The sequence below is a fragment of the Manacus candei genome, unplaced genomic scaffold (genome assembly GCF_025592945.1).
Source record: "Manacus candei isolate 608988 ecotype Guabito, Panama unplaced genomic scaffold, ASM2559294v1 h1tg000015l, whole genome shotgun sequence".
Taxonomy (NCBI): Eukaryota; Metazoa; Chordata; class Aves; order Passeriformes; family Pipridae; genus Manacus; species Manacus candei.
The window spans coordinates 3913592-3941269 of NW_026138063.1; the positions used below are offsets into that span (position 1 = coordinate 3913592).

At 43.3% G+C, this 27678-nt stretch overlaps 1 protein-coding gene across 1 annotated transcript in view; it reads left to right on the forward strand.

Moving 5' to 3' along the window:
• The window catches only part of LOC127468591 (multiple epidermal growth factor-like domains protein 6), a 194387-nt gene that overhangs the window by 119953 nt on the left and 46756 nt on the right, over nucleotides 1–27678 (forward strand). The window contains exons 6-14 of the mRNA XM_051781912.1: nucleotides 4227–4349; nucleotides 10388–10510; nucleotides 15019–15141; nucleotides 17716–17838; nucleotides 20382–20519; nucleotides 22845–22967; nucleotides 23835–23957; nucleotides 24906–25064; nucleotides 27448–27579. Coding sequence (XP_051637872.1) covers nucleotides 4227–4349; nucleotides 10388–10510; nucleotides 15019–15141; nucleotides 17716–17838; nucleotides 20382–20519; nucleotides 22845–22967; nucleotides 23835–23957; nucleotides 24906–25064; nucleotides 27448–27579 — 1167 coding nt within the window. The remainder of the gene's footprint in view (nucleotides 1–4226; nucleotides 4350–10387; nucleotides 10511–15018; nucleotides 15142–17715; nucleotides 17839–20381; nucleotides 20520–22844; nucleotides 22968–23834; nucleotides 23958–24905; nucleotides 25065–27447; nucleotides 27580–27678) is intronic.

Genomic DNA, 27678 nt, shown 5'->3' on the forward strand with positions numbered 1-27678 from the left:
CCCACTCACAACTCTGTCTTGCTCAGCATGGTCAGAAAAGAGGGGAAATATCATAAAAATTGAGAGGATAATGCAAAAACGCAGTCCTGCTGCCATCAAAACAGCCTTTTTCCTTCTTTTGGGATTTAGTTCTGTATGTTGTTTACATTTCTTATAAAAGCAAAGCTATTAGTTAGGGAATTGATCTTGCAGCATCTTGCTTTTTTTTTTTTCCTTTGTAAAAAACATGATTTCAGGTTTAGTATTTACCAGTGTTTAACACCACTGTTGGTGTATTTTTTAGGAACGGATTGGTCATAGCTGTTCCTAACATTTTAGTAATGATATGAAAAAAGCCACTGATGTGATGACCCTGAATTCCAAACAAGCAGTCACACAGCTCTGCATTGGGCAGAGAAAACAGACTATTGCCAATGTGGCTCCTCAAATCAATTAGGGACAAAGCTCCTTGAAGATTAGCAGGTCCCTTAGTCAGGGGTGTGGAGGACTTAACAACCTGTAACTCCTTCAGCAGAACCCGCCCTTGGAAAGGGCACAGTGCTGACAGCAGGGTGGGCATTTGTACATTGCATCCTCTTTTCCCATGTTCAGAACTTGGGATATACCTTGTGATGGGATGGAGGAAAGGTCAGTCCAAATGCACAGACCTCAGAAGCGTGAAGAGACCTGAGAGATGCATGTCATGATGGCTAAAATACTTTACATCTTGGAAACACGCAGACTATTGGGGTTTTTTGAGTACCAGATTATTCCTCCCAGGTTGTTTCCGGTGAAAAGTGGGTAAACAGGAACACAGGGATATACCTTCAGTAGGGAATCCCACTATAAGGCACCTCTGTTGAAATCTTCCAAGAATGAGAAGGAGAATATCCACAGTGCCACCTTTGCTTTGGTCACCCCAGCCCTTGGCAAGGCAGCCTGGGGACAGCACACAATTCTCATTTCCCCTCTTGTCTCTGTGGATTGCTTTCCCTCTGTTTTGTGGGAATTCAGTTGCTTTCATCGTAGTCTGACATGTGATAAGCAAGCCATGAGTGGCTTGAAATTCAGGTTATTCAGATAAGCACCCTAAGTTGTAACTATGGAAAGTTGAGCACGTAGGTGTTTCAGCTTGATCTGCAGTGAAAACTAATCCAAATTTAGTCATAGATACAATCTTCCATAATCCAATAATATTCTAGAATTATAATATAATGACTTTATATTTCTGGAATACTTAAAAATAGTTTTATACATTTATTGTTCTAGAATACTTTCATCTTTCTATAGCTATTTCCATGTAGAAAAATAAATGGCTATTTGTGTGCCTACAGCAGCATAGGCTGTTATTTTCTTGCTGTGTGTGTCCTTTACTACCATAGCAGTTCCACCGTAAAAGTTCAAATGGTTTGGAATTTTAAAACTTTCAAGTGCAGTTCAAGCACTTAGATCAGTGTCTGCTTTCCAGACTGCTCACCAGACAAAATAATTAAGGAATTTTTCTGCTGTAACTGTGGGCGAAGCTGTTTCCTGGCCTGGAGATGGAGGAGACACAGAAAGGCGACTGCGCCTCGCATCATTCTTGATTTTATCTGTGGGATGTGAAGGAATCTTTCAACGTGTAATCCTTAAAATATTGATCTTGCAGAGGAAGGCTGAGGCTGGAAGGGATTGTCTGTCATCAGGTTTGCTGCTCATGTGGTGTTGTGGAGTTGCATTGCGGGTCTGAGGGTCTCGCCTCTGATTTCCCCCCACTTGCTTCAGGGAGTCTCAGGGTGGGGGTAGGTCCAGCTCAACTATACAAGTATTGTGGGATTTTTTATTTTTCATTGAATTATACTGCCTTTTAGCAATATCATTGCTTTATGGTCCTCTGGGATGTGCCAGCATGAGGGAAATAACATTGAAGGAAGAGCTGCTGGGCTCAGAGCTCCCCTTAAACCAAGTCCCTTCTTTTAAATCTTCAGATCAAGACTAATGAATAGCACTAACTCCAAGCTCGTTTTTATTATCTGGACTATTTTTTCTCCTTTGCAAGTGCCAATATTCTAACTTAAAACTGCATTTGGTGTATGAGAAAAAATCTGCAGCTGATTGTAGCCCATAAAATGAATATATTGAAGCTCCCAGAGTTTGAGTTTATTGAGGTATAAATACTAGAATGTGGCGTACTATATAGTTCAGCTGATTCCTTGTTCTATTTTTCTGAGTCTTTTTTCTAATTTTATTTCTCAGATACTCAATACAAATAGTTTCCTGGGTTTGATTTTGCCCTGGCATTTTTCATGCTGGTTCTCAACAATATGGAATTCAACAAGTTGAATAACATTTTCTGTTTACTGTTTACATTTTAAAAAGCAAAGTTTCTGTTTAAGAAAAAGGAGAAATTCCAGATGTCTCCGGGCAGTAGGAAATGTATGTAGTATACAGCCTAATAAAATGGCAAATATAGCAGAAGTATAAAAAAGTGGTTCATGTTAGCAAATGGTCTGAATTTAAAGACCAGTCAACACCAGGACTTCATTTTAGGCGAGGGAAATTCACATGTGAAGTATTAAAATATAACTTTATAAATACATTTCCTTAGGACTGGGATGTTGTGCATTTCCAAATCATCTTTAAAACTTCCCTTTTCATTTAATTTTGATTAGATTTTCTAAAATGGAATAAACATAAAAGCATTAAAAATATGTTAACCATGAAAGCTAAATGCAAAGCAGATATATCCACAGCAAAGATATGAAAGCCAGACCCCCTGTTCCTCAAGTGCAATATGGGAGGGAAACCCCTTCATTGCCGGCTCGTTTCCCCACAGGAGCACTTGCGGATTTGCCCCTCATTAAATGATTTCAGAACATGATGTAAAGGGCAATTAAATCAACAAGCGGCTTTAGTGTTGAAAGGGGGGTTCCTTTTAGATGTCTGTTGCAGGAGAGAGGTTTGGCTTTGGGAGGAGAATGTCTTTGGTGTTTGGGAGAATTCGGTACCAGCATTGCCCCTGTGTAAGATGGTGGGAGGCGGAGTTGCCATCCCTGTGGACTGTTGTGGAAAGGGCAGACAAATTCTAGGCCAAAACCTGCCAGGTGAATTTTTTTCAGAGAATGGACTAATTGACCCTTATTTTCAGTGACCTCTGTGCTGATTTTTAAGGTAAGGGTGTCAACATGCCAATCAACTGCTATTTGCAGCAGCTCGGCTTTGCTGAAAAGATGCAGAAACTGCTTATGCGGTACTTTTGGAAATTCAGTTTTATGGGTCTGTTTCAGACCTTCACCTGTTTACTTAAACTGTTCTTGGTCTTTGTCTGTCATTGTCCATCATTTTCAGAGAAAACATTACAGCAGTGTTCTCAAGTTGGTTTAATGCTCATTTCCCTCTTCATTTGAATGCAGTCTCCCAAAATTTGAAATATGGAATGATACCTGCTTAGCTCCAGAAAAGGTATCAACAGGAACTCACATCACTTTTTTGGGAGGTCATCAGAGAAGATGCTGTGAGAAATTCAGGTGAACACAACTAAGATCAAGGGACAACGTTCTTCCCCATCCTGACAGTGTTTAAGGCCAGGCTTGATGGAGCTTGGAGCAACCTGGTCTAGTGGAAGATGCCCCTGCCCATGCAGGGTGTTGGAATGAGATAAGCTTTTAAGGTCCCTTCCAACCCAAACCCTTCTGTGATTCTATGATTCTATGACAAGAGTCACAGAAAATGCAGCACAAAATTTTTAAATTTGCTTGTTAAGCTCTCTGTGCATTCCATGGTTGAAAATATAATGGTGATGGAGAGCGTGGCTCTTTTGCATTTATGTCAGTTGTATGTGGTTGTACCCTCAGGAGCTAATAGGATTAAAGGCCTGATGCAGAAGAAAATCTTCACACAGCAAATTTTTACTGAAGCCATATGTTTGACCAGTGGTACCTACAAGCTCAGATGTTATCTAACCCTAACTCGTTCCCTGTATTTTTCTCTTGGCCCCAAGGAAACAGCCGTGCCACAAATCACTCTACTTAACAAGGACTTCAGAAGTAGAGACTACAGAGGCAGTGCCAGCGGGAACTTGGGAAAAAATACCATAAAATTCTGATTTTCTTTGCCCTGTTTACGGCGCCGAAGCGAAGTAAACAACAGCCCAGGCCGAGTGCAGGGGCTGCGTTATGTGTGAGCCGCGCGCTGCCCAGGAGAACCGGGGTGTGCCCGTGTTGGGACTCCCTTGTAAGCCTTCCTCACCATCTCCCTTACTTCTCCAGACGTGGATGAGTGTGCTGTGGTGAACGGTGGCTGCCAGCAGGGCTGTGTCAACACTCCCGGCTCCTTCCACTGCCAGTGCCGGGCGGGATTCCGGCTCCACGCCGACGGACGCACTTGCATCGGTAAGGAGACGTTAACAAGCACTTCACCTACTTCCAAGGTGTTGTTTTTCTCTGCTGAACCTGTCTGTGTCTAAGTGCAAAGGTTTGTAGACTTCCCCGGTCTTAGTTTTTACTAATTCACAAAGGATGTCATTATCCATCCCACTTCAAGCAGCCTGTGGGAGTTCAGGTATTGCCAAATTTACTGCTTTTTTGTTTGATTTTTTTGTGAACAAAAAGCAGTGATGCTGTCCCATGTTTGTGAAAATTCCTTCTGTTTTGCATTAGAGAAATACAGTGTTTTCATGTCAAATGATGGCATTTTTTGAATTCTGAGCATTTTTTTTCTTTGTGGCACATCTTCCTGTCCTGGGACTCAGTGGTTTTAAAGGTCTTTTCCAACCTAAATGATTCTGTGATTTACAGTGTGGAGTTACCCTGTGTGTGCTCATGTCAGTGACAGCACCACAGGGCTCAGCAGTTCAGCCCGTGACACGCTGCCCATTTAAGCAGAGAGGATTAGCAGCTCTGCCATTAGAAATAAACCATGTGTTTCTTAGGTTGGGCTTTCTGAGCCCTGAAACAAGACATAACAGAGTAAATTCTGCATGTTGCTAAAAATAATAATATAAAATATACGGTCCTTGTATTGCATTTAAATCAGTACAGAAGTCAAGTTGTTGAATTCTGAAAAAAAAGATTAAAATGTTCTTTTGTCTGAGAAGAGGAAAAGGGCATCATTTCTTTAAATTTTTAACCCTGATTTGAGGTAATGTGAGAAGAACATCAAGTGTGGTCAGACCACATCTGCAGAATAAGTTTACTCACACTTTGATCATTGTCTCAGTTCTTGCTCAAAGTCCCTTGGTTGTGCTTAACATCAGCCAAGGGTGTCATCACTCATTCCTGGTATTATCACAGCAAGACATTCACTGATGCAACTAGAACACAAGAGGTACCCGTGCTCAAGCTGTGGGAATAATGGTTTGGGTTTTTGTTTTAGTTAAAAATATACTCTTTTGTTGGGTTTATCACATAGAGAGACTTTTCAGTGTTTTGGTAATTAACTGCAATTAAAAATATGGTAAAGTCTCAATCTTTTCTTGATTATCTTATTTAGTGAAAGAATGGGTAGGAAACACTATTGTTAGAGAAAAAATAATGTAAAAGCAGAGTGGTTCATATTTAACTAGAAACAATAGTGTTTTTCTGTGAATTAAAAGAGAATTTTTTTTCTCTGTGATCAGATCTGACCTGGGAAGACCCAGAAGTGAAAAATGTGAGGTTTGAGTTTCTCTGAATAGTCTCATTTTCAGCTGTGGTGGAGAGGGAATTTAACACAAAAAAAAGGACTAAAGTGACTTTGGGGAAAAAGAGGATGATAAACTGAATGATAAATGCAAAAAGTAGATATAATGGCAGTTGAATGACTTTGCCTTTGCAATATGTAAAACTTTCCGTGGACATAGAATAGCAAAGTTTTCTCAAGGTCCAAATAATCAAGAAACTCAGTTTGGAGTTGTCAGAGCTGGGAGCAGTATCAGAGAAAAAGTTTTCAGTTCACAAATGTAAGTATTCTCAAGAAGTTATTAAAAATACTTCATGCAGTGATCAGTTTTGTTTTCAATATCTCAGAAATTATCAAGGAGACACAAGAAATAAATCCTAAGATGAGAGTCAGGAGTGAGTTTCAGAAAGAGCTGCTATCATGATAATGGATTTTCACAACACTGACAGAGGATATTGAGTTCTGTTTCAGCTGCTTAGGCAAGACACCAAAATGAATGGATATAATAAGCTCTAATGCATTGGAGCACAAGACAGATACTAATTGATGAGAAACATTTCCTATAAACCAGTAATCCAAGAGTGCCTAGAACTGGGATTTGGGCAGAGGTGCTTGTTGGGGATGGAGAGTTTGTTTCTTCTGCTGCCCCAGGTTATGCATTCAGCTTTCACCACTCATCTGATCAAGAAGTAAACCCAGTAACACACCTCTCTTTTGACCTCATGCAGCTAAACAGAATATGTAGCATTTCAAATAGGGCTTGGATTAGCAACAGTATTTCTTCCATGGATGCTTTAGAGGCTGTAACGATCTCTCCCACATGCTGAGAATAAGAAGGGACTACATTCCAGCACTGTGCTGTTTATGGAAGGTGATTATCTCAGCTGCAGAAATAAGAAACAATCATCCCTTTAGACAGGCTTTTCAGATGAGCCCAGCCCAGATTGCTGTTGCGTTCATTCTTTCCACGTCTTCTTTTTCTTTTTTGGCAACCCTGTGTTTCTGAGAGCAAAAGTGCCAAAATCATTTGAGGGGAAGCAGATTTTGCAGCCTGGATGGCTTGGATGTCTCCCATACATAAGGAAGTGGATCTATCATCTTATAAGATATTCAGCCTACATGTGAAGACTCAAAAACTTGGGATAAGCTACTTTCTCATGGGATTCATGGAATATTAATGAACTTCTGTCACGAGCTCTTTCCAGTGAGTCTAGTCCTCCTGCCATGTCATCATAGTGTGTTTGGGATCCTGACCAGTTGCTGATGCTTCATCCCTCCATTACCAGTGTGATCCTCAAAGTACATGGATTGAGGAAATCTGTTTGTTGTTCTTCCTGCTCTCATTAGAAACTTCTGCTTGTACTCGAAGGCAAAGAACCTCCAAAATGCATTCCCTTGTTCAGTGAAAACCAGTTTGTGAATGTAAAATACTTCATTCTTGGATCCTTTGATAATATCTGATATTTTGTGCCATGCCAGAATCCCATCTTTTCCAATGATCCTTTTCTTTCTTTAGCTTTTTAGGTCCCACAAATTTTGCTCAATATCTAATTCATTTTTGGATATATGTGCCAGACCAAATATTCACTACAAATTAGGTAATTAGAATAAACAGAGGTAACACTGTCCAATTTTTTGTTTGTTTTGTTTGTAATGCCTTGATTATGTTATTGTAATGAATTTGGCTTCACTGGAGTTTAACTAACTGCTATCTGGAAAAGCTAAAGCTCAGAAAGAACATGTTTATTGTGGTATCAGGCTGTGGTTTTGGATTGTTGTAGAGTCATTGTCTTCACTGGAATTCATTCCTGTTTGAACTCCTAGAAGTGAAAGCAAAGCACGGCTGTTAGACCCTGATTCATCTCTTGTGCCAGCTGTTATCTTTGATGTCTGCTTTATGTTGAGATGCAGGTTTTTATGGAGATTTTAGCACACTAAGGCTCTTACTAGAGGAAGTAACAAAGAAAATATCTCTACAACTCTATAATCTGTGTTTTCCCACATAAATAAAAGCACTGTATTTCTGAAGTTACAATTCTTACATTGCTAAGCTTGGATTTAAGGTGATGGAAAACATAGTCTTGAAGAGATTTCATGTTCTGACCCCTTGGTTGCTATACATGCATCTAACTATGGCTTCAGACTCAGCTCTTTGTCAAAATACGACCATTATAAAAAAACTAATGGGTTGAGAAATGTGTATTTCTCAACTATCAGGAGATCAGGCCTATGAAAAAGCTGGAGAGGGACTTTTTACAAGGACATGTAGTGACAGGACAAGGAGAAATGGCTTCAAACTGACAGAGGGCAGGGTTACATTAGATATTAGGAAGAAATTCTTGGCTGTGAGGGTGGTGAGGCACAGGTTGCCCAGAGAAGCAGTGGCTGCCCCATCCCTGGAAATGTTCAGGACTAGTTTGGACAGAGCTTGGAGCAACCTGATCTAGTGGGTGTTCCTGTCCTGGGCAGAGAGTTGGAACAAGGTGATTGTTAAGGTCCCTTCCAACCCAAACCTTTCCATGATTCTATGATCCTTGTCTTTCCTGCATGATGCCTCCCACCTCTGTCCCCCTCCCAGCAATGCTGCCTCCCTCTCTTGGCATTCCCAGACATGGCAAAGAGCCATGGCCGTGCCTGTGCCACCGTTCCTGTTGGCACTTCACAGAGGGGCTGGTTTTCCACCAAACTTCAGGAGTAATTCCTTAAAAGCAGAGGGCATTCCATATTTCTTCCTGGACCCTGTGGAGGTGCTCAGACCTCCAACCACAAGCCCCTTTATGACAGGTGGAATTAGACTCATGTCGTGCTGAGTCTCTCCCTCTTTCTGATCAGACAGCACTTGGCAGCACGAGCACAATCCATCCTGTTCTGTCCCCAGAGGCTCTTCTACTTCAGTCTGGCACCTCCTCTCATGTATCCAGCGTGATGCCTCTGCAGCAGCCGTGATAAACCTGCCTTGGCTGCTCCGGAGGAACCTCTGGCTCCCCGGCCACTGGCAGAGCCCACTCCGGACTGGGATGAACAGCCTTGCCAGCACAAGTTCTTGGCACAGGACTATACCACACCTGTGCCCTTCTGCCTTTGAAGCCTCCAAAATTCTCATCACGACAGGTTGCTGCTCATCTCCTCTTGCATCCAGATTGGCTTGTGCCCAGGAAAGGAGGGAGGAAAATGGCACTTTTAAAAACCGAGATGTATATTCTGTCACTTGGTTTTAAGATGCTTTTCATCTTCTGAAATATTTTCATCTTATTTGAATATTCTTGCTGAAAAACAGGCCTTTGGATACAAATGTGCAGGAAGCTGGAAGCTCAGAGTGTATGGGGTCTGCTGCCTCCTGTGTAGACATGGAACTGCTTTCAAGTTCCATCGCTAACAGGGCAGAAGGTTCATGGGCATAGATGGAGATCAGAAACCAGGTCAGGTCCTTGTGCAGTGAGGTGCCTCCTGCCTCCTGCTGGGTGTGCATCCAGGAGAATGTAAAAATTTGCTTTTCTTTTCGTCTTTTATCACATACTTGACTGCACACACTCAGTATTTGCTAATTGGTGGCATAGGGTGAAACAAATCCTGCAGCAGGCTTTGTGTCTAACGTTTGCTAATGTCTATTACAGATAAATGAGTCCAGATAAATGAATTACAGATTAATATGAATATTTCTAAAATAAATATCAAAGCTCTTTGATGAATTTCATTGGGTTCAAAGTTTGGTGCCTTCCGTGAACGACCAAATAGTCTTTCCATTTGCTCACGGAGAACATGGAATTGTAGAGAACACAGAATCACAGAATGGTTTGGGTTGGAAGGGACCTTAAAGATCATCTCATTCTACCCCCCTGGGCAGGGACACCTTCCACTATCCCAGGTTGCTCCAAACCCCATCCAACCCGGCCTCAGACACTTTCAGGGATGGGGCATCCACAGCTTCTCTGGGTAACCTGTGTCAGCACCTCACCACCCTCAGGGTCAAGAATTTCTTCCTAATATCTAGTTTAAATCTCTACATTCTACATCCCTGCTGTTAAAATATATGTAAATGCAGCCATGCACACAGTCTCACTTCCATCCATACAGCACAATAGCAGCTTCAAACCATCACTCTTATTTTTACATGCAGCGTGTGAATAGGTGTGGGTGTGTGTGAACATATTTTGGCAGGAGGAGAAATGTTTCTCCAGAGGCCGGGGATATGTGCTGAACAAAAAAGAATATTAATTTGCTTGGGTGAAAGAAGCAGTGTCTTTTGAGATGTACTGAAGACCCTCTGTTCCTGTGGTTTGCTTTGTAAATCTGTCCTGTGGAGCTTTTGGCTCCTGTCATTTGCATTTTCCTATGCGCAAGGCTGAGGAAATCAGCCTGAAAGACAATTTTTATTATTATTATTATTATTTTTAATCAATGAAAGCAAGGAGAGAAAAAAGCAATCATGGGCAAGTGCCAGCAGGGCTGCTCTTTTTCTCCCCTCCTTACCTCAGTGGATTCTCAGCGCTTTGGTGCTGTCAGATCAAAGGGTACTGTGCTTCAGTCAGCATTACAGCCCTTAGATCTCACCTGCCTCTCACTGGAATTAGGCTTTCACCGGTGTGGGACACTGTGTCAGACAAGCCCCGTGAACACAAGGGAGGGTAATCACTCAGGGGATGGGACAGGTGCCTTTATGAAAGCAGTTTGGAGAGGTTTGCCTATTTTTACTGTCATTTATATATTTAAAATAGGAAATAAGTTTCTCAGGTTGTTGACGTGCATTCCTCCCTTGCTTCCTTGGCTCCAGCCCTCCATTCCTGCAGCGTTAACAACGGGGGCTGTGAGCAGGAGTGTGTTCAGCTCGAGGACCACTACAAGTGCCAGTGCCAGCCAGGCTACCAACTGAGGAGGGATGCCAAATCCTGTGAAGGTAAGTCCTGCTCTCCCTGCCCAGAGACACACAGTAAAGGCAATTTAAAAGACCCCAGACTGGTGTTTTGGGTCACTGTATTCATTCCTATTTCCCTCTGCTCTCCGAAAGCAGCTTTAGGAATCACTTATTAACAGGGTTTTAAAATGACACATGTTTGAGGTGTGAAGTTCACATTGAATCACAACTTTAAACAAGATTTTGGCCTCGCAGACCCCTGGCTGCTCCTTGCACACTGACGATGATGAGACAGGTTAGAAACTTAATCGTGTTTTAACTCTAACATTTTATTACTCATCAAGTTGTATATAGAGTTGTCCTGCATAACATGTTTTATTCTACATGAAGTGTTTTCTTTATCTGCTTTTGGCTTATCACAGTCTGATTCATTCATCCTCCCCTTCACGTTTCTAAGCACTCTCACAAGCAGAACAGCAGTGCTACCTTTGGGTTTGATTGTTGCTTTTCTTTTCTCATATATCTCAAAATATTCATCAGTTTTTAAGGCAGCCCCCTCCCCATTCCCCAACACAAACTCACACACTCATCCCCTTGAATATGCCAGAGAAAGATAGGGCCAAATTTATGGATTTATTGCACTAAAATCCCTGTCACAAAACCGTTTCCATATGGCTCCTCTTCTGCTCAGAGATTTTATATGCTGTGTATGAAGTGTAAGTAAATCCTGCTGTTCAGCTTGATTCCAGCTCCCGCCATGCGCAGCGGGTGCACACCCTTCGCTTTTGGTCCCCTCAAATCCTGCCCTCTGCAGAGGCTGTGCCTCAGTGAGCACCCACAGCAGGCTGACCTCTCTGTCTGTCATAGAGTGGCCAGGTTTTGTCCCTGAGATTATCAGGAAAAGTTGGAAAAGGGGAGCTTTAGTGCAGAGAGAGCACCAGAGACCTTGCTCTGCTGTCCTCCATCCTGTTTCCAAACCTCTCGTGTCTCCTCCGCTGCCTCTGGTACTTCAGGTGTCCTTTGCCAAGCCATGTGCAGACAGCTGCATAGAGCTTTTTGGTGGTTTTTATGGTGTTGTGGTGGGACAGTGGTTGGATCAGTGGGGTCTAATTGTGGCAATGCCTGGAGGGGTGAAAGTTGTCCCTTTGGAACCATGGAGTTGGCAATGGAGCAGCTCAAACCTCCATGTGCCACCTCATGCTGTATCCCAGCTGCCAGCAGCTAGTTCAGCTCAGCAGCCAAACCAGCAGGCTGGGACCTCTGATGGGGGCAGTTTTGCCACTGCTGTTCCTTCCCTCACCTCGTGGGGCTGATGAGGGTCAGCCCCTCACCAAAGACAGTGATTTGTCACCAGTCAGTAATTATTGAACAGTGGAGAAGGGGCAGGGTCAGCTCTGCAGGTGAGACCTTACCTGCATCTGACCTGGGTGCCTGCTTACCTGTGTTCAGGGTGTGGAAATCAAAATAAATCAGTGCAGCCTCACCAGGAGGGCAGCTGAGCTCAGAGGAAGGAGAATCTGTAAACAGAGCTCAGCTTGCAAAATTAATACCAAGTAGGATGTTCTTCCCCCATAAATACCTTAGTGAATGAATGCCTGGGAGAGAAAAGTGCTAGTTGAACCAATGGACAAGATTTTTACAGGAACAAATGAGGCTGAAGTGGCCATGAACGCATTTGGGTTGGCAATCAGAGGTGTTTTAACTAGAAAAGGTGGGAGGAGGTGAACCTGGCTGCTTGTAATTTCCAGCCACAAAGCATGGCTGCTGTAGGCATGGTTTGGATCGAGAAAGCTCAGCATCATGAGGGTATTTACCACAGCAGGGGTAGCTGCTCTGCAGGAGTGAATTCATGCCTGCAGACTCCTTGGGAGCTAATGCTGCACCCCATAGCCCTGAAAAGCCATAGAGAAACACTCAAGCCTAGCAATTTTAATCTTACCCACTTTAAGTTTTCCCCAGTGTAAAGTCATGATTACTGTGAACAAGGAAGTTAATTTGATAAGGCTCAATTCTCTTTCTTTATGTACTCTAGAGGTCATGGCAGGCAGGACTGGGGACCCTGTTCTTTGCAGTCTTGCAGTCAGTGAAGGTCTGGAAGGTCCACGGGACACGCAGGGCTCGTACTCACACTGCACCAAGAGCATTTGGTGCTGTCCCACATCAGTGCAATCACCATGGCTTTCTCACACGAGGTTCCTGGATATCTGGGAGACCTCTTCTCTGGTGACACGTTGCCCAGAGAAACTGTGGATGCCCCATCCCTGGAAGTGTTCAAGGCCAGGTTGGATGGGGCTTTGAGCAACCTGGTCTAGCAGAAGGTGTCCCTCCCCGTGGCTCGGGGGTGGAATGAGATGAACTTAAAAGTTCCTTCCAACCCACAGCATTTCGTGAATCTGTGTCCTGGGACATCTGGGAAATCAAATCAGTCCAGTAAATTTTTTTACCATAGTGTTTGACAGCTTGGATTAGATCTTCGTAGGATGGAGTCTGTTATCTACTGAAGATATTAAGTGGAAAAAAAGAGCAAAATGTGTAGGAAAAAGAACACTAATGAATCATTTTTAGCTTCTCCTGAAACCTGCCTATACCAGGAACAAATATGTCACTGAAAAGCAAGTCAATCAGTGATTGCCTTATGTCCTGAAGATCTTTCCTTTACAAACTTTTATCTCATCTAAGGACTTCCAAGGCTGCTATCTTTATTCAAATTACTATGTTTTACTACCATCTACCATATAATTTGTTGTTTGCCTGTTGTCATGTCACAGAGCATTACAAGTTTTACTCTCTGCTGTAATCATTCTCAAATTAAAGCTCTAGCTGCTCTGAAAACCTCTATAATATGCAGGTTTAACAGATGCTGTTTGATAGTGATTTCATTTAATTTACCCAAATAGAAAAAGAATCAGCAAATAACTCAATATTTCATATCAGCAAGGAGTGAGTTCTTGCTTGAAGCTAAATCCTTTGTAGAGTGCAAATTGTCAAGCTGCAGAGCCAAGTTGTCAGCCTTGAAAGTGTCATGTACGATGAAGTGCTGCTGTTCCTTGGAAACCTATTTGCAACCTATTGTGTCAGAAGTCCAATTTCAGTTCTACATCCCTAACAATGTTTTTGGTTTGTTGTTTTTTTTTTTTTTATTTTTTTTATTTATTTAAATACTGTCAAGTCAAACTCAGCCTTGCAGACTGGAATGGTTGTGTTCTTGAGACGGTGACATGAGGGACTTTGAAGGTGTTCTGGGGCAACATCCTCCTTTGCCAAACTGTGGCACAAAATGCTACTTGGCTGTACAGAAAAGTGAAAATTGGAGGAAATGAAAAAAACCTATCCCATGTTTAAATGTATCTATAGAAAGCAGAGCTCTTTCCTATTCCCTTCTCTTGCATAGCTACATATATATATAGATAGCCACTGGAAGAGCAAAGCAGCAAGGTCTAGATCAAAGCTCTTTCAGGCCAGGGTTCCTCAAACCCTGACTCCACTGCCAGTGCTGTGGAACTGATGTTGATTTTCTCCCTGGGGCTCTGATAGAAGGTGGTTTTTACAGAGCTTGGGAAGGAGATGATGGGCTGGAGGCGAGTGAGGAATACTGGTCAAATGTCTCAAATCAGACAATAATTAGTAAAATGCTAAAACTGAATTAGAGCTTGAATTGTAAGGAAATAAGCATAAATTTTAGAAAGCTTCAATTGAATCTAAGCAGAACTATAGAGCACACATTTTAAAGGTGTCCTCCAAATTTACCTACAGTGTTATTCACCAGTATGTTGGTGTAACGAGTGCTCCAACCCAAAACCTCAGCCTAGTGCAGAATATCAGATCTCAACCCAAATCAGAACTGTCTAAACAGTCCTGGCAGGTCTATTTTGGTGTGTGCCAAGTCTTTACTTGGGCAGATACCTAGGTATGCTTCCAGCAGCTACATGTTCCAGAAATAAAACCAAAAAACACAGTGAAATCTTTGAACTGGAGACTTCTGTAGGCACTTTTTATAAAGTGTTTCTAAGTACTTGCCCCTTAGAGTGGCTTATCCTTGAAAAAGTATGTTATTGTTCAAGAAAAGGGAAAAACCTTGATGTACAACATGAATGGCATATGTTTATAGACTGAAGGATGTCTTTGGGGGCTCTTCTTTCCTCTAGAGCCTTTTAAATATTCATTGTCTCATGGTGAACTGCACCACTGTGTGTGTTTATGGGTTCACACATATTGGAGTGCTAATTGCTGTTGTTTAGCAAACTCTTGAAATCTGTTCAGGTACAACAAAATAAGAATAAAATGTACTTTTTTTGTCCTACTTCCCATGTGTAATACAAGCTCAGTTTCCTGCTGTTTAAAGCATTGCTGCTGCTCTGTGAAAAATATTGTCCAGCAACAGAGGAAATAACATCCAGAAAAACAACAGCTTTACTATATACCAAAGTCTGTCAATTTTTTTTCCCCCAGTCTAATCTCTTACAGCTACTTCATTGTAACGATGGCAGGTAAGACCATTTTCAGGCAAAAAAGTGACCTTTCAGTTGACAGTGTGCTCTAATTGGTTTCAGCAATAGACCCCTGCACAAGTGGGAACGGAGGATGCTCACAAATCTGTCAAAACGCGGGAGGAATTGCAAAATGCGAGTGTCATCCAGGGCATTATCTTTCTGCAGACAAAAAGTCCTGTTTAGGTAAGAAACTATGGACTATTTATCGTGAAGAAAGTTATTAATCAGAGCTCACGGAGCTCTGGGTGGAGAGGAATGTGTTACACAAATATATGTGTGCATTTTGAATCAGCGTCTCTCTCTCTCTCTGTGATATTCACATCAGCCCACAGTCTTGAAGGACCATTTTGGTAATGAAAACTCCTCTGTGATCTCCTAAGTCATGCTTTCAAGCATCTGGATTTGTAGATACTGTAGTGTTATTGTTGTAATGTTCCCTTTAAAATAATGTCCCAGATACAGCTCCTGGAAAATTGGTTCAAGTAACACTCTGAACCAGGTCACTGAAAACCTATTTAGAATTCAAAGGGCTTTTTAGCTGGAGAACTGTTTCCATATTAATGGAGAAACTACTGTGAAGGAAGAAATCCCGATGTGTAAGATTTCCAAAGAGAGTGGCTTAAAAAGTTGAATTCCAAAGTCCTGTATTTAGTCTGGGGTTCTCAAAAGGATCTATAGCATCTCTGACCCAAAATGTGTGGGGATTAGAGATCAAAATACCTGCTTTTCTCTTCCAGTATGATTGAAAGCACTGGTGGACTTCATGGTGCACAGATTTTTAACAGCCAAGCCAGGATCAACATACATATTCAGATACTAATTTTAAACTCCTCCTTTTAAGAATTTGGTCAACATTTTGCCAATATTTAAATTATTGTCTTGTATAAAGGGTGCTGGGTGCCTTGCAAAATACTTGCTTCCTACCCTGAGTATTTCATAGTGCCTGGAAGCCTTTCTATGAGTAGCAAGGCACACCTCAGCAATTGCCCTCTTACTGGAGTAGCTCATGAAGAAGTTACTGAAAAAAAAGTATTTTCGAGTAGTTTAGACACTTCACTGGTGATTATTAGATGGAAACAGCAGTGGGTTTAACAGTAGGGTCAGCATGTTACTTGTTTTATCTCAGATACACATTGACAATTCCGTTAATTTATGTATAAACTAAAGCACTGAGTTAATTTGCAGTGTTATATATTGGAACAAATTTTCTCCCCAGCCTCATGGCAACAATCTTTTGAATCATTAAGCAACATGTCTTGCCGTGGATATACAATTATTGGTTTTTTCCTCCTAGAAGTTATTCAATGTCTTTTGCAAAATTCAAGCTGGTACTTGACTCTCTGGAAGCCGAGCTGGAAGGACACAGAGGGCAACTGAAGTCTCATACTTTGGCTGCATTTCCAAGACAGGAAGAAACACATGCAGGATGGTGGCTGTTTACGGGTTTTCCAACCTTTTATTATTATTTTCGAAAAGAAGAAGAGAAAAGAATATTTACAGCACTGTCCAATGTACTCTACTTGCAAGCTGACAATTACAGAAAAAGGAGAAATAAGCCATTTTATTCTAAGCAGCAGCTGCTCACGGGGCTGCTTCAGAGAAGCTGTCATTTGTCCTGAAATTTTCATGAGCCCGTGTGTGGTGTTTGCACTGCCTGGGGCCTCTCTTTGCAAGGAGCCTGATTGCATTCATCAGGCTGCTTGTGTTCAACTACGAGGGGCCACGAGTACAGCACTGCTTACAGCACATGTGGAGGAAAAAAGCTCCTGGGAAGCAGTTTGCTGGGATAAAAGGTGAGGAGCTGCACACCAGACTGTTCCCTCCTGTGTGCAAGACACTGACCCAGGATTGGTGCAATAAATAATCTGCATTTTGCAAGGAAAATGTCAGAACAAGAAGGAGTAGGAGGTGGGTCAGGGGTTTGACATGTGTAATGCCACTCTTTGCACAGAGGTTGGTGTTTTGTGCAGCTGTGCAGTACTTAGTGTAAGTTTTTGCTTTGCTTTTTTTGCAGTAATTACTTCTTAAAAGTGTTTTTATGCTCCACTGAGGTTTTAGGAGGATGGACAACTTTGGTAATGTTTAACTCCAAAACACAGACTAGTACATGTGAAGGTGAGGAACAGACTGTTTGACACAGGACTGGGGGAAGAACAGCCTCTCCACCAACAGCTCTGCACCTTTTTCTTTTCTTACAAGTGGGGTGAAGCTCCTCTGGCAGATGCCTCCTGCTGTGCCACTGTAGAAGCAGCTGCAGGATTCAGGGATGTGACAGAGAAGTTCTGTCTCCATCATCCCTGCTGAAACCCAGCCACCATTTAACCCAGATCATTTGCCATTCACAAAATAATCAGCTATTTCCTGCTCCATTAATTTAAATATAATGGCATTGAGGACCTGGTGATAATTTCAGAGTAAGGACTTTCTTCTATGTTCTTCATGTGGCATCTTTTGCCACTGCTCTTTTACAGGAATAATAAACAAGTTGCTTTGGCTGATACTGTAAATATAATGTTTGATGTTGTAGATACTCACTCTGAGAAGTTCAAGGTCAATGGTGTTTAGAAAAAAAAGATTGTTTTGGAGAATAATGTCACTTCAGTGTCTCTGGATTTGTCAGATGCTGCCCTTTGTAGACTCACATCAGGATGCCATTTTCAGCAGATGTTTGGACACACAGCCATGTCCACGTAGAGCAATAATATGCTTTATTTTAATATCCAAGTGAATGTCTTTGCCTTTCTCCCTGCTCTGCAGACATTGACGAGTGTGCAGAAGGCAGAGCCAGGTGTGCTCATCGTTGTGTGAACACTCTGGGATCCTTCACCTGTGCCTGCAATCCTGGCTTCGAGCTGGGGGCTGATGGAAAGCAGTGCTACCGTAAGTGACACCTGTACAGCTGCACGTTTCAGGCTGGTTTAGCTCCAAACTGCTATACTTTGCTTTTAATTCAGTGAGATTAGCATTCCCAGCAAAATAAATGTATGCAAAAGCTCAAGCTTAATAGTATTTTCTCTATCTTCTGCTGCTGCTGGGTTTGCAGGGTGACACGTTCCTAAGCCTGTGTTCACAGACCTTAATTACTGCATTTCAAAGAGCAAATAGCCTGGTTGGTTTATCTTCAGAGTCTGGTGAATTCTACTGCAGAGCTACCAGAATATTGCTGCTCAATGCAATGCTTCCTGCCCTCCTCCTCCCAATTTTCTTTTATGCTGAGGCCGATGCAAGAGAAAATGAACACGATGTTCTGCTCTTGTCTTTATCTATCTGGGTTTGCTTATGTTTCTCATGAGTTTATTGACTCTATTAAGAGGATGCTTTTTTAAAAAGGAGAAAAAAGAAGAAGGATTGGGGATTAAAAAAATAGCTGAACATCTAAGATTTCCTAAACTAAAGTGATCCCTGTTGTCTTCTCTCACATACTTACCTCTTGCCAGGGGGGTTTCTTAATCAACACTGCTTTTCTGGAAATGGGGATTGACTCCCAGCACTATTAGTTGATAGGTGATTCCTGGGCTGTCCTTGAGGGCAAATTTAGGTTAATAAAGGAGGTGATGTGGAAGAGTTGGGGTTATTATGGACCTAACATAAGCTCACTGGAATGCAGACAAAAGCATGACCTGTTTTAGCAAAGAGGTGGGCAAAGATCATTCAATCTAATAATACTGTGCAAGAGCTTTCAGCAGTGTTTCCTTAGGAAAATACAGTGCATGCCAGAGAATGAGTGCTTTATTTAAGAATGTGTGTGTAAGAAATACTTATTAAGGATGAAATTCAGTTTCAAAGCATTAGCATACATTAAAAACAAAACCGAATTATGTGAGAGACATCCTGGAGAGCTATTTCATAGGAGATGGGGAACTGTGAGTGGTACAATGGCAGAGGAAATGTGATTAATATATAGATATGAAATGTTCTATTATAGGCATAAAAAAGAGGTTTAGACCACTTAGATTTCATTGTGGTTTTCTGATAATATATTTTCTGGATGTTCAGCAGATCTCAGGGGATGGTGATTCTCTGTGCCTCATGAACAATATTGCAGAGCAAACAATAAAAATAAAAACATTCTGCATATATTTATGATCAGGATTATCCCAGTGTTTGAGCAATTTACAATCTTTGTTTATTCTTTCATTTCCCCAGTGGCTTGGGGAAGAGCTGTTATTCCAGTTTTACTGATGAAGAACTGAGACAAAGTAAATGATGAAGATTGTGTATAAAGTCAGATTCTGCATTTAATCGCTGGGTTTCCTAAATCCCAGCTTAACGTACTGGACAGGAGACAGGATTTCTTATCCCTGGTGCACATAATCATCCTATGCATGAGATGTAGCCCTCAATATTTCTTCTCCTAATTTATACCCTCTTCCAGCTAGACTTGCATTTCTTGTTGGCAAGCAGGTTTCTCCCTGGGAGCACCAAGAAGGGTAGGACCAGACCCACAAATGTGTCTGGGGAAATTCTATGCCAGAAATGAGCTGGGGTGTTTCTGGAACTACAGTGGCTTCTTTAGGAAGGATGTTTCTCGGTTCCCCTGCATAGCATGAGAAATTAATTCCTCTCTAAATAGCTCTGTAACAAGACAATCCAGCTAATCCTTCAAGAGAAACTTTATAATTGACCCCATAGTTTCTTTTCATCCTGAAGAAATCATCTGATGAAGTACCTGGGTGGGAATGAGGTGGCCAGATGTTCCCTTTTCTCTATGAGGGCTCCTGCTGGACGTGACCAGGATGTTGTGAGGACTGTCCAGCAGTGCAGGAGGGTGGGGGGATCTGTCAGGGTGAAGGGGGATGGCAATGACATTGTACCACCAACCTCTCTTAGCTGTAGGGGACAGAGTCTCAGCAGAAGAGCTGCTCCGTGCTGCTGGAAAGGACATCCAGGGGCCAAAACCTGCAGATTGTTCTGTGTTGTGGTTGGGTGCCCACTTCACCAGCAGGACTCTGCTATGGAAGTTTTAATGCCTTTGTGTTTGGTGGATGTTTCAGCATCCAAGTCTTTGCCATTCCCATACAAATCTAGAAGCTGCTCTTTGGAAAGCATAAGCAGGCTGGGTTGAGATGGACCACCTGGGCTCCTCAGATGGTTCTTTTCCTCCTTTGGCGCAAGGATTGTGTCCAAACAAAGCATAAATCTGAGGAAACCTGTGGAGGCTCCTGTAGCAGGCAGGCTGCTGGAATGCTGAGCTGGCTTCACGTTGCTGAAGTCAAGTGAATCCACTGTTATGACACATGGAGACAAACACCCGGAGCTCAGTGACTCCAAAGCGTGCTCTTCTGGGGCGTGTGAGGGAGCTGAGTTTATGTTCCCTGCTGCAGCACTTGGCTCATGGCTGCTGTTTTACAGAAGGCTGATTCTCCAGTGACTCCCCCCCTGGGCTTGCTTTTTAACATCCTTTTGATTTATTTCTCTGCAAGGCATCGAGATGGAAATCGTCGATAGCTGCCAGGAGGGCAACGGAGGCTGCTCCCACCGCTGCGAGCACACGGCCGCGGGGCCCCGCTGCTCCTGCGACAGCGGGTATCGCCTGGGCATGGATGGACAGACCTGCACGGGTAATCCAGGGAGGCAGGAGGTGGGGGGGGCTCTGCAAGGGTTGCTGTCACTCAAGGAAATACCTTTCCAGTCCTTCCCTTCTTCTGCAAGTGTTAATTAGTGTCGTCCTCTGGCGCTTCCTCGGCTCTGCTCCAGCTTGCCCTGCTCCGTGTGTTCACGAGGATTGTTCATTAACGAGGGGAAGGAGTTCTGCCTCCCTAATGGAAGATGACACTGGTGCATCACCAGTTGCCATGGCCATATCTCACTGTGTGCAGCCCTGACTTGACTTGATTTTCTTTCCCTTCTCAGCCAGTGGCTGGGAAGAGGTTGGCTCTGGCTGGGAGCAGCGACACGGCTGCTCTGAAGTGCTTCATGCACAAACCTCACTTTGTGATATGGAGGTTGCTGTGTTTCCATGAGATTTACTCAGTGATGAGATTGCACTTCTGGCTGTGAGAAGTCTCACTTGGGAAGTGAAAGCAATATAGTTATTTTGGGTTTACTTCAAGAGAAGAGCTTAAAAATTCATGTTTTGAGCAATTTTGTGATTTTTTCTTTTTTTTTTTTTTTGTATTTTTGTGTTTGTTTGTTTGTTTGTTTATGGCATTTGTAATGCAAACTACATCTCATTCTGGTTTTGACTTGCTGTCACTAAGCCAATAAAGTTTTCAAGAATAGCCAAGAAGAGAGAGGGGGGGAAAGGAGCAGGCATCACAAAGCAGTGTAGTAAGACATGAGAGGTAGAGAGTGGGAGCACTGGTGAGTGAGAGGCATTACAGACAAAATGAGTCTTGCAAGGAAAAAAGCCAAATGCAGGAGAGAGAGGAGCAGGGGAGGAGGAAGGCAAAGGTGGGTGATGATGCAGCTTCAAAAGCAAAACTTAAAAAGGTCTGGGAGGCAAATTTGGAGCCAGAGCCTCACAGAGGTGGGTGGGTTACACAGTCTTGTCTGTCTATGGCTGACAGGAGCAGAGCAACCTCCTGCCCACATCCCAGCTCAGTGGCCTGCTGATGGGGGTTTCAGAGGGAAGCTGTTACTCCAGGCACAGAAAAAGAAGGGAGAGCACAAAGGAAGGGTTTGGCAAGGCTGAGGACGTGGAAAGTTGCTCTTAATAGCAAAAATCTCCTTTTTGTTGGATGTATGTTTTGTATTCCTACACAAACAAGGAGCTGTTGGTGGACCCCAGAGCATCACCTGACATACTGCAGGGGAGCTCAGCTTGTGACGTTTCTGGAAAACACTGCATTCAAATAACCTGCATTAATCATTTTCACAGTGACCTCCTCACCTCAATTGATTAATTACATTTTCTTTCTCCTGCTCGTGTTTCCTCATAAAGTTGGTGCTCCTTCCAAGGTTAATTGAGACACTGACCTCTCCCATCTGCAGCTGCTCAGCTGGGCAACCTTCAGAAGCATTTTGCAGACTCAGCATTGACAAGGTGGCCCTTGGATGGCCACTGAGCTGCTCAGGAGCCTGCCCTGGCTGACAGCAGCCAGGAGCCTGCAGTGCAAAGATAACAACTCAGTTCTTGTATCTAATCACCAGAACAGGGGAGTCAATGCTACCAACTTCTGGGTGGACACAGAGCAGGACGAGGCAACAGACAATTAGTTATCAAAACTGCAATTAGTTAACAAAGACTATAATTGCCCCTACCAGCTGCTGATGTCCAGTAAAATGCCTTGTTGGATCAGAGCATTGTTTCACTGTTAGTTTGCACTGAATAAGGCTAAATGTAAAGTCCAAGTGGTTAAATGTAGGTTACTGCTAAAGTGCAGGTATTTGAGGGCTGGTGGGTCCTAGCTGTTGTCTGTTTTCATAGAATCATAGAGTATCCTGAGTTGGAAGGGACGCACAAGGATCAAGTCCAACTCCTGGCCCTGCACAGGACACCCCAAGTGCCTGAAAGTGTCATCTAAACACTCTTTGAGCTCTGTCAGGCTTAGTGCTCTGGGGAGCCTGTTCCAGTGCCCAAACACCCTCTGGGTGAAGAACCTTTTCCTAATATCCAGCCTAAACCTCCCCTGACACAGCTCCAGCTGTTCCCTTGGGTCCTACTGCTGGTCACCAGCAAGACCAGCTGATGCTTTGTAAGTCACCTCGTGGCAGCTGAGACTTGTGGAGGAGATGCCTCTCCCTGGACATGGAGGGTGTTGGCTGCTATGGGAGAAGGTAGAAGACAGCTGCTGTCAGGATTCAGGATTCAAACAGTGCTTTGGGTGGGTGAAGGGAGAGGAAGACATAGAAAGATGTGCACTGAAGCACAGTAGCCATGAGCAGAACTGTGGCAGCAGCTCAGACTGTGTCCAAGGGCTGAATGTGCTGCCCTTTCCTTGCAGAGGTGGACGAGTGTGAGACTGGGGAGTCCTGCTGCTCCCAGTTCTGCATCAACTACGTGGGGGGCTATGAGTGTGCCTGCAAAGGGGGGTTCCAGCTCAACGCCGATGGCTGTGCCTGCGACGGTGAGTCATGGAATCATGGAATGGTTTGAGTTGGAAGGGGCTTAAAGATCGTCTCATTCCCACATCCCTGCCATGGGCAGGGACACCTTCAACAAGACCAGGTTGCTCCAAGCCCTGTCCAGCCTGGCCTTGATGGGAGCAGCAGGGACTTCCAGGGATGAGGCAGCCACAGTTTCTCTGGGCAACCTATGCCGGGGCCTCACCACCCTCACAGGGAAGAATTTTTTCCTAATATCCAATCTAATCCTGCCCTCTGTTAATTTAAAGCCATTCTCACTTGTTCTATATCATTCCATGCCCTTGTCAAAAGTCCTTTGATACCAGAGGCTAAATCTAACTAAGCACAACCAAGGGCAGAAGAAATGCTGTCAAAGCCCATTGCAGGGCTTTGTAGGCATTGCCCTAATGAGAGAATCGCTGACCCTCTGCCAGCTTTGCTGATAAGGTTTTACAAATGTGTAATTTCCTTTTTATGAGGCTGGAATACAGGAATAACCCAGCATTCAGCATGGCAAAGAGGGGATAGGAGAGATGAGCCAGCAGAGCGGAACTTTTCCTCCTCTCTCCACAGACACTGTATACTGATGTGTGTTAAAGACTCCTTCTACAAAAGAAGAGCCCTCAAAATAACTGAAGGATCAACTGGGCTTAACAGCTTAAAGCAGCTGTTTGCTCTTGAAACAAAAACATCCAAATAATCTGTTCCACGTTGCCCTAAAATGTTTTCATATCTCCAATACTAGTGAGAAACAGAGACCCAGAGTACAAAGAAAATTAGGTTTTCTTATGTGCAGAACAGTTTGTCCAATGCAGCCAGGTACAGTGTGGTACTTGCTCCTAATCACCATTTCTATCTGGATTTCCTAGATGTGGATGAATGCCGTGTGGATAATGGCAACTGCGACCATTTCTGTGTTAATTCCCTGGGGTCGTACGAATGTGCCTGTAAGGAGGGGTACAGGCTCAGTGATAACAGATGGGCCTGTGTCGGTGAGTTCTTTTTATATCTTGAGGGCCATTAAGTATTTAAAATGTGATTTTGGAACTGGGATTTTCACAGATCCTGGGATTTTGGGAGCCCAACTGGAGCCATCTCTGAACGTGGCCAGGGTAGAGCTACGTGCGGTGAGTGGATCCAAGTTCATCCTCCAGTAATGGGTTTTCCCAAAGATTAATGGGAGATGAACACTTAAATACCCTGGACATGCTCAAAAACCTAATGCTCATGTTTTTGAAATAAATAGTGTTTTGACAGTTTTCTTTCTCCGTTTGATGAAGTTTAACATCCTGTGGAAAAGAAAAGGTAGCCAGATTCTGCTTTGATCAACCACGGCAAGTTTTCCAATAGTCAGTGGTGTGAGGCTGGATTTCTGCCAGTGTAACCAGTGCAGAGTTTAGCTAAGCAACTCAGTTTTATAACCAAGTTTAGCACCTGCTAAAGCTTGGGCAGAGTTTGATACTGCAACCAACACCAAAAAGAAAGCCAACTGATTTCTCGTCATTTTAAGACTCAAATTTTAGTGTTTCTGAAAATAAATTGCACAGCCAGCCTGACTCTCTATTTGTCATCTCCAAAACGAACAAGAGTAATGACCTTCATTAACTAAAAATAATCTCAAACTTCAAGTGAGGAAAATTAATCTCTTCGTTTAATTTTTTTTTTTTTTAATTCGCCAGGACCAGAGTTTATTTCCAGAAGAAAGAAAAGGGAAAGATGGGGGGTGTGTGTTCCCCTCTTCTCTCTTTTTTTTTTTTTTTTTGAGTAGCAGAAACTCTGTAAGTCCAGGTGAGAAAATGACTTGGCTGTGACCGCTGGGCAAACTGAACAGGGGTGTCACTGGAAAACCTACCAATGTCATAGTAAAAAGAAAAAGATGTAAATGAGAGGAAAGTGCTGTGGGGGAAGACTGAGGTGCTGATGGTGTGTGTTTGTGTCAGCCCTAGGTGGGGAGGAGGCGGATGCAGAGGAGGCAGTGGGGTTCGCTGGTGCTCCGGGGCTGCAGTTCCGAGGTCCCCCCCAGCTCCTCCACTACGCGCTCGGGGCCCTGTACGAGGATGAAGACCCCCGAGGAGAGCTCACCCTGGTGCACAGGGTCGGTGAGTGCCCTGAGTGCTCTGAGCCACCACAGCAAACTGAGGGAACGGTCTCGGAAAGAGGATTTGGGGCGAGAGTTGTGCTGGGCTGGCCGGGGTTGAGTGTCGGGATGGGCGTTAATCCTGCTTCCTGCCTCTCTCCGTGCCAGCAGGGATGAGGCTGTGTCCCATCCCAAATGGGACACGTTTGAGGAACTGGGAGGCTGCCTGGATGCAGTGGGGAGGGATACAGGGGGCTGCAGGGGGAAAGTGAGCAGCACAGCAAGCAAGGACTGGGAGGCTGCTTGGAAAACAGGGTATCTGCGCAGAGCCCCAGAGGCAACAGCCAGAGAGATCTCTTCATCCCGAGGGTGAGAGGATTGTGTGGGTTACTGAGTGTACAAAATCCCTTGGGAAACGCTCCCTTTCTCCTAGAGCTGGGAAAGGGAGTGTGGGGGCACCATATGTCCCTGTTTACAAACCCTTTTATAACAACTGGAGGACTTTTGTTTAAGATATTTGCATTTTTGTTTGTGGAACAAACAACCCTCTGAAGACTCAGGTGTCTTTTGATGTTTTGGACATGTTCTCCAGGAAAAGGACAGACCCATCCACATAGGTTGGCCAAGGGCTTGGCACCAGTGGTGATGAACAGCACAGGAGCACCCACTGTCACAGGAGTGGGTGCAGAGCAGCTTTGCAAACCCACCTGGGCTTTGCATGACTTCAGTCTTGCCACTTTAAAGTGGAAACTTCACCACTTAAAGACTATTATGAGGTGAAACCCCGTGTTTGCTTCGTGCTGAGTGCTGGTGGGTCACCAGAGACGAGTGAGATTTCTTGTTTTTCCTCTGTGTGTCCTGTGATTTTTATATAAGCCCTAATTACTCATCTGAGGACTGTGCCCTACAGGCAAAAATCAGAAGCTGGTCTTGACTTTGATAAAAAATTAACTTGTTTTTATGAATAAAACTGTTAAGACCCCCCCCAAATCACACAGCATCCAGCCGGACTCAGCGACACCAATAACCAATTGGGAAACTGATAAATGAGATAACCACAGGCAAAATTATCAGGCCTAGAAACCACAATCAAATATTTATTGACCACTTTTTGCATGTTTTATTTATATTTAGCCACAGAAATTTGGGTCTTATCAGTCATAGCTGAGAAGCTGCACTTTTTCTAAGGCTGAGGCTTTGCAGCACACAGTGGTTTGTAGGAAAAGGTGATGGAGAAATAGAACTTTAAATGGTTTAGTAGATTCTTTTATCTCCCAGATAGTAATTTATTGCTTATACTTTCAGACATATTTTTTGAGCTGCTATCTGTATTACAAAAAGATCATGTTTTATCAATAAGCTGGTGTAAGTAATTAAATATTTTCTACAGCTTGAATGACTTTTTAATGTGGAAGCATAATGTTTTTAATGGTAATCTGTATTCTTCTGCTGAAATACGAATTTGTAACCTGTCCCAAGTGGGAGCACTGCGATTCTGAATGTCTCTGAAAGCTTGGGCATTTTTTCAGCTGCAGAAAAGGGAACTAAGAGTTGGGTGCTCAGACCTAGAGGAAATCTGTCTTCACACAGAAAATTGCTGGTGAAAAGCAACCAGCCTGTGACTTACTGGAGGCTGTAATAAGCTGCCAGCTCACTTTCAGGTGCTGTTCAAAGTCTCCTTCCAAAAAGCCTCCAGCCACAGCCACAAAGCCTCAAAGGCAATAAAGTGACCATGTGGATGGGATCTTAATGCCACTGAGGTATTTTATCAAACAGTAACACAACACTTATTTTCTATGTTTTTCTCGATAGACCCCACAAAGAGAACATGAGGGTGCAAGAGAGAAAAGGAGAGTGGAGAAGGGGAGGGAGGAATGCATTTTCATATAAGGTTTCCTGTATAAACTAACTGCTTTTTTCATGTGCATGAAGAAAAAAGGAAGTGATAAATGTGTATTTTGTTTTGTTATCCTAGAATAACACTCAAACTATCCTGTTAAAAATATCAATGAACAATATTTAAATAGCACTACATCCACTTACTGCAGTAGAACAACAGAGTTAACCTAGCAAGGAGAGAAGGAGAGTCTCTCCCAATAAATTCAATATTAAGCATTAGGTGCAAATTCACTTCTCTGAAGGCAAAATATTTGCTCTTAAGAAGTAGCTTGAAGTGCTCTTTGCTGGGGAATTACAGCATTTAAGGGAGTAAATTTCAACTAAACTCCCAGCTTCCCTTTTACTTAGAGTCAAAAATTCAAAGAGGAAAATTCAGGCATCTCCGTTTTGGACTGTCTTCTGCACTGCATCGGTGGCATTTGCAACCTAACAATAGGTAAGAGCTTGTGTGGAAGCATTTTATCTGGCTGCTCACTGAGCATTGTATGGGTTTTTTTTCATTTCAGTTTGCCTTGATAACACTTTCGGCCACGACTGCAGCCTGAGGTGTGAGGACTGTCTGAACGGGGGCCGGTGTGACAGCGACCACAGCGGCTGTGTTTGCCCCCCTGGCTGGACTGGAGTTATCTGCAATGAGAGTGAGTACAGAGGGTTTGAGAGGTGGGCAATTGGTCCTCGTGCTGGGACACTGCAGGTAGGAAATAAGAATAACCTGTCATACTTCTAATCTGCAAAGC